General features: G+C 37.4%; 1 protein-coding gene across 1 annotated transcript; it reads right to left on the reverse strand.

Annotated features, from left to right (window-relative positions):
• Nucleotides 1-4,842: 4,842 nt before the first annotated feature.
• Nucleotides 4,843-9,450, reverse strand: smfn (small fragment nuclease). The gene is made up of 7 exons (XM_044141537.1): nt 9,091-9,450; nt 7,846-7,929; nt 7,687-7,764; nt 7,416-7,527; nt 6,876-6,984; nt 5,975-6,028; nt 4,843-4,979 (listed from the first exon to the last, which is right to left on the reverse strand). The coding sequence occupies exons 1-7, from the start codon at nt 9,370-9,372 to the stop codon at nt 4,856-4,858; spliced, it is 843 nt and encodes a 280-aa protein (XP_043997472.1). The 5' UTR covers nt 9,373-9,450; the 3' UTR covers nt 4,843-4,855.
• Between the last annotated feature and the right edge of the window lie 432 nt (nt 9,451-9,882).

The following is a 9,882-nucleotide window of genomic DNA, read 5'->3' on the forward strand; positions in this document are numbered from 1 at the left end:
CTGGCGGGACTATGTCTCTCGGTTGGCATGGGAACGCCTTGGGATTCCTCTGGAGGAGCTGGAAGAAGTGGCTGGGGAGAGGGAAGTCTGGGCCTCCCTTCTGAAGCTGCTACCCCCGCAACCCGACCTTGAATAAGCAGAAGAAAATGAATTAAAAAAAAAAATACATTTGTTGGATGGACTTAGAGAATTTTTCAGTGACTTTGAGATCCAATATGGCAGCACCTCAAATCGACCATAAGCGTGAATAAAAACATATTTTTACAATGAATGTTTGTAAGGGAGCATCTAAAATCAATGTTACTTAGCATCTGCAATTGTAAATGTAACACATCAAAAGTGGTATGTACTGATAGAAAAAGCTGCATAAAATGTTGCTTTCAAGAGGTAGTATGAGCAATGGCTAATTGGGCCTTGATTTGTTGAAATTTTGACTTCTCGGAATGTTAACTGGAACATTGTTAGCTTAATGTGATGTCATTCTCATTGCAACAGACATAAGGTCCAAAAAAATAGCTTAGGAAATGTATTTTCTGAGAAGTAATGTATCATAATAATTTAAATACTTTTCAGTAATAAATTGCTGTGGTCCTGTCAATTCTGTTAACATGTAAACTCTTGTTTATGACCTACATTCACAAGGGAAAAAAGGAAACTGTTGTCTAGATCAGTGTTTCCCAGTTCCAGTCCTCAGGCCCCCTGCCTGCATGTTTTAGATGTTTCCCTTCTGCCACACACCTGGATTGACTCTTTGGGTGATTAACAGGCTCCTGCAGTACTTGGTGGCTGCAGAAGATGTCATGCAATCATTTGAATCAGCTGTTCTGGTATAGAGGCACATCTAAAACATGCAGGCAGGGGATGAGGACTGGAATTGGGAAACACTGGTCTAGAGTACCATACACATTATTGGTTGACTTCTGTAATTTAGTATTCTTGAGACATTTTATTCCTAAAACAATGATGGTTTTCAATGAGTTTAATGACAAATTTTTTGCCCCAATGCGAACAGATCTTTGAAAAGTTGAGTATGTTTTAATTTTTTACAATGTATTTTTAAGTAAAACTTCTGAATTTGAAGTATTGGGGTAGTAGGACACTTGGTGTAATGGAATCAAAGTTAGAATTTATTGTTTTTGTCCCACTTACTGTCTATATCAGAGCTGTCAAAACTCACCCTTATTTCTTGCGTCCAGGCTGAGAAGTGAAGGTGGTGGAGGGCCTCCAGGGTGACCAGTGTTGGGGTTTCTTCACAGTTGCGTGTACGTCCACAAGTGCTTGAGGTGATTTATTTGGATTTGTTTATTTTTGTTGTTGTTTAGGAACCAGTTCCTCACCCTTGAACTGCCCTCCCCCTGCTGGTAGGCCTCAGTGCTGCTCACTTCTCTTTCTCTTCCCATTGTAGTTTACTCTTTAAATTTTAAATGTCTTTTAAAAACAAAATATGGAAGAATAAAATGTAACTTTTTGTGCAATCACATCTGGTTCTCATTGGTTCTCACCTAAGAACCTTACTGGGCCTGTACCTATTTCCTTGGGTATAATTTCCAAGGTGGATTTGTAGAAATCTTTTGGTTACCCTGCTCTGAGAGGTACATTTAAGGGGCAGAGAATCAAACTAGTTTATACCCTTATGTTGTCACATTCTGACATAGATACATATATATGTAGCCTATAATCTGTCTGTATAATACAATAACATCTCCTAAGAACATTACAGTCTTAGACAGGGCAGGTTCTAGGGCAGTACATGAGGGGGCATGTAGAAATGTGAAGGGAGCGTCATCATATGTATACATTATGCTTTATGATATTTATTTTGACTAGTGTTTTCTTCATGGGAAGGCCTCATGGGATTGGGGTAAATTGTGTCCAACAGCGTCATTTATTGAACTTTCAGAGACTACAGAAGCTGCAATGTGCCACAGCAAAGGGAAAGTAAAGTAGAAAAACTGATTAAGAACTGAAAACCTCTCCATTTCTTCTCTCGATGTGTCTGCTTTAAGCTACACACAGATCCTTTGCCATAATAACAGAATGACAATAAGTCCACTACCTGACAGCAGAGATTACATTCAAGTATCAAGTTGACTGTGTGGGTCGCCTTTTTATTACGGAACCAAAACACACAAAACTGCACAGAACATCTACATGTTAAGGTTCTCACAGTCAAGCTAGATTAACTAACAGGCTACTTTGTTTTCCTCCCTATTTATATATTAAAACCTTACTGACTTGTGAAATGTGATAATCATAGACCTTGTTTTCTCGTGGTCATAGTTAGCAAAACACAACATTCCTTTTTCTTTCATATATGAAGCGTACAATTAAGATTAGACAATTTAAAAGCTAAAACCAAAGACAGTCATAGATGGTGAGCAGGTTTTTCTGCCCTCTCGCAGTGAGCTGGTTGAGCGGGCTCTTGCTCACATGACGTGGCCTTTCAGGGCTACTTGTTGGCTCATTTGTATACTGAATGTTGATTGGGTGTTTACTAGTGGTAGAGGGGTATGAGCTCTATGCTGACTGAAGACAGACTACTATCAGAGACCCTCAGGAAATCCCCACTTCTCCAGAACTCTATCAGGTATACTGCTGCTGAAAACGTCAACACAGATAAAACATGTTTCTGCTCTGCTTAATACACCAGAATAGCTCAAGAAGTTAGAGAAATTTCACATTTGTAATACATTTCTGAAAAACTTAAACAATTCCCTACAACAATAATGCATTGATATTCAATAATTTACAATGTGTGTGCCTAAGAGATTTATCTGTCAGATAAAAGATATCTTTTGAAAATAACATTTAAACATATTTTCCATTAATTTCACATTTTTTATTTTAAATAGCTTTTTATTGGTCTGATGTAAAACTCTACTTTTAAATTGTGTTTTCATTACCTATAAGTCAAAAATCATCATAATTAACAGGAATAAAGGGTTTCAAATAATCTCTGTTTACAATCTACATAATGTTTCACTTAGTGATGTTTCTGAAATAAATTGGCTTTTCAATTATATTCCAATTTTTGTAATTTGCAAATATAAGTAGACAAGGTAATGGTAACTGTTTTTCATCTCCATTTATTGAAACAGAAGTTAATAGTAGTTAGATCTACCAGACGTCTCGTGTTATTGACAAGGGGATTTATTGCCTGCTGAGGAATGATGCTCTTCTCTCTTGTTAGAGGAGTTAGTCTTGCTCATGCCTCAATAAATGGATTCAAGTTGTTATTCAGATAAAATCATTTCATTACAGGTTACATGGTGCAGCAGAGCGACATCTTGTTTCTGCAAGCATGTGTGGTTCCTCCCATGCTGAGGCGCCGGTACCAAAAGGCCGATATCAAACTGATACTGAGGCCGTATCAACAGGCTGTTTTTTTATCAGTGATACCAAAAAGCAAGTTATCAACTTGGTAGGCCACACCCTATTTTGCAAATGTGAATACATGCGAGATCTCTTAGTGTCCTGAGGAAGTTTGCATCAGATGAAAATCCCAATTAACAAGCAAACTGTACCAAAATGTCAGGCAAAAAGCTGTTTCAGTATATCAGAAAGCTTCTGCCTACCAGTCTGCTTTTCAACAGCTGACAACACATCAGGCTTTTATCTGTGTGACCACCGGTTCACAAACCACACCCGTCATAACCACATGGTGCTTAGATTGATTATTTTGGCTTATTCTCAATATAGTAACAGGAACTGATGGAACCACCTTCCATTTAAATGTACAAATCCAGAGACTTGTAAGAAAAATGCATTCATTTAAAGCTTGTGTTGCTATTATCTCTCCAACTGACTTACTGAATAATCTACATCAGTGGTCCCCAACCTCCGGGCCTCGGACCGATACCGGTCCGTGGACCAATTGGTACCGGGCCACACAAAGAATAATTAAATATTTCCTTTTGATGTATTATTTGAGTCTGGACGTACATCTGGAGGCGTTTGATAAAAGTCAGCGGGAGCAGCCGCTCTATTCGCTGCACTGTTTGGAGGTGAGTTGTTTTTTTCTACTTAACATTTTTAAGTGAATAAACGTAACAACTTATAATAAACATATATAAAAATTATCTTTATATATAGTAATAAACATATCACCTCCGATGTCCACCGGACTCGCAGTTGCCATGTCAACTGTTTGGGATTCCCCTCCGCTCTAACGTCACCGCGCTTTCTGATTGGCTACCTGTCTGTGTTTCGCTCCCAGTCAGGGAAAACCCCACAGGCTGTGATAATCAGGCCAAGACATTGTGGAATATGGACGATTTTAGATTGGACATATTCAACTCACCACCAAGTAACACACTGCAGGATGTTGTAAGATTATCGTAAAGGGATTATCGGGGGAAAAAAAAAAGTTTTTGCTGGAACACCAACATTCAGAAGCATTATCTGACAACCCTTCCATCCTCCCTCTGGGCCACAGCAAAGTTGCCAAGTCTTGACCGGTCCGTGGTAATAAAAAGGTTGGGGACCACTGTTCTAGATGATTACCGGAATGCTAGACTTGATTGATAATTTCACCATGAACTTAGCTTATAATGTACCACTTGTAAAGCTTGAATGTTCTCTATATAAATGACACAGATTGCCTTTTTCTTCACATTAAATAAAAAGTAAAATACTGAGTGATTCTGCCAAAATTATATTTATGTTGAAATAATTATTTTCTGAAGAAACTTTTTTAGAGTTTTATTTACTCCAACAAAACTTCTGTAGAACTTACTAAGTGTTGTTGATTAAAAAAAAAAAAACTAAATTATGAAATACAAAATCCCTTCTTGAGGGAAACGTAACAAGAAAACAAAAATCCAATTGAAAGTATTTCAACAGTCTCATTCATGTACTAACACCTTTTATTGCCACTATTTTCTACAATCTTGTGTTTCTTTTCCTCTGATGGTGCTTTGAAAATGCAGGATCTGTAATACTGCAGCTCCTTAATACTCTCCTTTATGTCATCTAGGGCTCTGGAAAAACAGAAAATGTCAGAGTGTAAGAGAGTTTTAAAGTGACCATTGTTTAGTAAAGTATAACTGTTACTTATACAGCTGAGAAAAACAATTATGCGGTTACCTAACTTTGTTCTTTATCTTCATTCAGTGTAGCACATCACATCCCAACCCCACGCCTCATATTTCACCACTTATAGAGCAGTCAGTGCGCCACAGACTGCCGTCGCTATTACTGGCCGTTCATTTTATCAACTTCCTTCCTGTTATGATCTTGTGACAATACTGTCAGCTCCTATTGCTGAATAATGTTAAAATTGATCCAAAAACAGCAGAATCCATTATTAGTGCCATAAACAGAGTGCCACAGTGTGATGTCAGCATTCTTCCTCTATGCATGTGGGTTGCTTTTTCCCATCACAAAGATTTTCAGCAGTGAGAGTTTCTTCATTTGCCTCTGCATTTGACATGTAACTGAATACAACTAATACTACATGTGCAGTTAAAGAGAAAAGGTATAAAATACATTAAATATGTCCTTAATCCTCCTGTGACCCTAAGAGACAGGGTCCTTTAGACCCCATGAGTTCTTTATGCTGTACGCAGTCTGGCAGGATCCAGCTGATCTTGTGTGCGCTTTTTTTACAAGGGTTTTTTTTTGTGTGTGCGTGGAGGTGCATGTGTGTGTGTGTGTGGTTTTGGAAGCCACACACACAAACACACACATGATGGTCTGACGGGACAACTCCCAGCTTCCCCACTGTCTGACTGTGGCACTTGCTGCACTGTTCTTGAGCATTATGCTAACACCATGGAAGAGACAAAGAATTTATTCTAGGTTTTAACTTAAGTGTTGAGAGTAGCCATAATAATTGCACCTATTACACCACTCAGAAGATTATTTAATCTAAGCACACAGTAATACCTACTGAAATACAGCTCTATGGTATTTTACGTCACATTGATTTAATGAATGATAAAGCAGTAATTTCATGTGTTTTGTTTTTATTAACCTGTGGGTTGCGCTCTTATGAGGTGCCATCTTGAATTCTTCTGGGAACCACCGTCTGTAAACATTCAGAGCCGAAGCAAAATCACATCATTCATTTTTTTAAATATATCAAAACAAAATAAAACAAGATCATTCAAACACAGATATTTTAATACCATAACCAATTATGTTTTCCTTCTTAGTAGTATTAGCAGAAAATATTAACATAACAGAAGTCAATTGAAAGATTATTAAAAGAAAAACAGAATATAAATGACATGTTTTAAACTCAGGATTTTGCCAAAATATAAAGTTTTTAATCAGCGCTTGAAAGACAAAGCAAAACATCAAAACCCCACCCTGATAAAAAATAGAAGTTACCAATATTTGTGTTGTGGACTCTCAACATGAAAACCAGGTTTCATGATGATTGGTTGGTTTTAATAAACACTTACACAAGTGATAAATTCTGAAGTAGTGGTGCTTTAACTGCTTCCCCCCCCTGATAAAAGGTAAGCACAGCTACCAGAGTAGATGGTGAGACTGATGGTGAGACTGACCCAGTCTCAGCTGATTTTCTCTTGCTCTGCAAATAAAGCGCTCTAAGGATTCACGTCCAAGTGAACCAAGACCAACCCCTTCCAGGCAGATCACAATTAACACCACAGTTCAAATTAATTTTCTCACCATGCCAAACACATTGTGGTCAGTTAAGATGGATCGAACACTAATGGAATATGTTTATGTTGTACTTCTTACATTTTAACAGTTTTATTTTATTTTTATAATACTGCAAGTGTTCTTCAGGTTGCTCAGCAGCTCATCTCATCCATTCAGCATTCTCAGTAAATTTGGGAGGCTTTTGATGTGTGTGAACAATACTTATGGAAGCTTCTCAACTCATTGGACGATCAAATCTTTACCTGCAGAGCTCTTTGATGGTGCTGACATCAATGATTCTGTAGTGAAGATGGTACATGAATTGTGGCATGTACTTGTCCAGGAACCTTTTGTCTGCATGCACAGAGTTCCCTGGAGAAGAAATAATAAAACATGAATATTAAGGCCTTGACACAACAACATGAGACAAAGACAAATTCTTCTTCTCATGAGGGTAAAAGGTAACACAAGATAACATTTAGCTGTGAGCTAAAGTGGTGATCTGTTTTTAAAAAGAGTTATTATTAGATGTACCCATTATTAATTTGGTCACTGGTCAGACAATTTATGCTAAACACATTTACAATGCTGAGTATGATGCTGAAATAGTTCAGTAGAATCATACTCTGTAGTTCTCGTGCATTCTGACAAATACATTCAGAGCTGCAACGTTGTTGCACACCACAACACAGCACACTCGTGTATGAATCACTTAACACGAGTGTGTTTCTATAGCTTTTCTAGACAAGCTACTGTAATGTTTACATGAATCTATGAATAGTTACAGTGTGGATTAAACTTACCGGCAAGGGGACATTGTCCAGGTGGAGTGTGCTGCCTGACAAAGGACAGAAATTCATACTCTGCTTGTTCCAGGGTCATTTTACTGTTTTGGACAGCCTGGGTCAGTCCTGACTGATACAAACAGATAAAGTAGTAGAATAAAGCAGCAAGTATGACACCATTCATAGAAATGCCTGAATGGATGGATGAAAGGATGGACCAGTTCATTAAAAAAAATACAAACCAAATACTAAGAGACACAGTCTGTCGCAGTTTGAGATGAGTGTCTACCTTCCCATGATGCTCTTTACACCAGTCCGACATTCCATCCAGAAGCTCATCTGGTTGGTTGATGATCATGGATGGTCCCTACCAATTAACAACAAATGAGCTTCATTTCCAAGACAAACTGAAGCCATCACACACTGAAGCACTCATTGTTTGTATTACCTCTGCTATAATGTTCAGATCAGAGTCTGTGATGATGCAGGCCATTTCAATGATTTGGTCCTTCTCAACATCTAAACCTGTCATCTTTAAAGAATAAAAATAGAACACAATTAGAGGAAAAACTCAAATGTGTCATAGTTTAGTCTCTGACTTTACTAAAGTTTTTAACAGAACAAATATCTTTTGAGCAGAAGTTAATGAGTGACTTATATTAACATATAAGCTGATACTATACGCTTATAATATAAACTTATATTAACATACATTATATGTTAATATAAGTTTATATTAACATATAAGCTTATATTAGCATATAAGCTATGCATGTTTGAAAGCGTCTCCCCATATTCCTTGAGAAGAAAACATTTGTTTAAAAAAATAGATCTTTTAAGAAAATGAATCCACTTTTTTCCACTTCCACAAAAAATAAAGAAATTCATTTCAAAATTATGTAAGTTGAACTTGTAATGACTTTCTAAAAGAGAAATCAAATATAAGTACCAATTCTTGTGTGCTCTGTCACTCAGATATCAAGACAGCAGAACCAATTTTTTTCAATTGCAACTTCAATAATGTTATTGGAAAGATTTTCAAAATAGAATATTGTTTAAGAGAGCTATTCCTCTTTCACATTTTAATATAATAAAATGTTGCTTTTAATGACCCCTTTTTTATTCCTCCTATAATTAATGGAGATAGATATATATTATTTATAATATATAAAGGTCTTGTTATGTCATTTAATTAGCCCTACATCCTTAAGAAAATGAAAAAATATTATGTTTTATAAGATAATTTATCTTTTTCGGTGCCACTAATGCCGGAATTAATAGCAAATAATAAACATTTAGTAATGCAATTATATTAGTTGTGTTACCACCCCCACGCCACTAGAGGCACCAGAAAAGATGTAACGAAAGAGCAGATTTTGAACTACACAGAAAGCTACAGAATTTAAGAACTGTGAGCTGCGCTGAAGTAAATAAAAGAGAGAAGTCAAATACATACTGAGTGTGAAACTCCTTCCTAAAGATTAAGATCACAGATTTCAGAAGAATAAAAATGGGAGACCGCGGATAACATAGGAAATAGCGCCCCTTTCTGTTTGCTGCAGCGAGGTGCACAAGGACGACAAATCCACCTACATATTTAAGCTTTTAAGTCTACATATAATTTTATGTGAGCCTTTTTACATAAGTAGTTTCTAAAGCCAGACCACACAAATGCCATGAACAACTGACTTGCCTCCAGGTCCACCCACACCATCCTGTGTGACATTGAGCTGGAACACATGCTGATTCTCCTGTCCAACTGAACAGCTGAAACGCAACCAAGTGATGAAAACCAACTGAGAGCAGCTTCTGGATAAACAAAGCCCTTTAGGACAGCTCCAGCGCGCTGCTGCGATCCTTTAGTGCGGTCTGAACAACAGTGTCTGGAAAAGAACGAAGACAAAAACGGTTTCTTCCCGCATCCCAGTTTGAACCGAACTAAAGTCCACGCGATGTTCCGTGACAGAGTGGTCATGCTACAACTTTTTTCTTCTTCTCTCCGGTCCAGATCGACGGAAAGCGCACCGCTGGAGTACTGCTGCCACCCGCTGTTCTGACAGCGGGTGGCAGCAGAGGCATTCTTCACAGAGGCTGTTCATTTCTGCAATCAAGTTTGATTACCTCTGATTTTTCTGAAGCTCTCCGCTGATTTCATATAATATATCGTGTACATTGAATCAGAGAAGTTTAGGAGCTAAAGCTTTGACTATTTACCTTATATGAGGATACAAATCTGAAAACAAAGGCCCTACTTTTAATACAAAATACCTGCTTGGTACAAAATATCAAGTCAGCCCAGTAGTTGGCAGTAGAGCGTCTGATGGGTACAGTGGTGGAGTAACTAGAACTATAAATGCATAATTCATCATGTCACTGTTATTCTATGTAAGTGTAGCTGAGTTAATTTTATTTATTTATATTTTATTTTATGAACCTTCTCAAAACATTTTTATTTGCTTTTGGACTGTGGCAGGCTATTTCTGTT

The sequence above is a fragment of the Gambusia affinis genome, linkage group LG15 (assembly GCF_019740435.1).
Source record: "Gambusia affinis linkage group LG15, SWU_Gaff_1.0, whole genome shotgun sequence".
Taxonomy (NCBI): Eukaryota; Metazoa; Chordata; class Actinopteri; order Cyprinodontiformes; family Poeciliidae; genus Gambusia; species Gambusia affinis.

Excerpts from the sequence above, each read along its gene's own strand:
- smfn (XM_044141537.1), bottom strand. The coding sequence starts at position 9,372 with ATGACCACTCTGTCACGGAACATCGCGTGGACTTTAGTTCGGTTCAAA. Across the intron at positions 7,528-7,686 it reads GTAAAGAGCATCATGGGAAG|TCAGGACTGACCCAGGCTGT; the intron begins GTAGACACTCAT and ends TGTTTGTATCAG. Across the intron at positions 4,980-5,974 it reads CATAAGAGCGCAACCCACAG|AGCCCTAGATGACATAAAGG; the intron begins GTTAATAAAAAC and ends CTGTTTTTCCAG.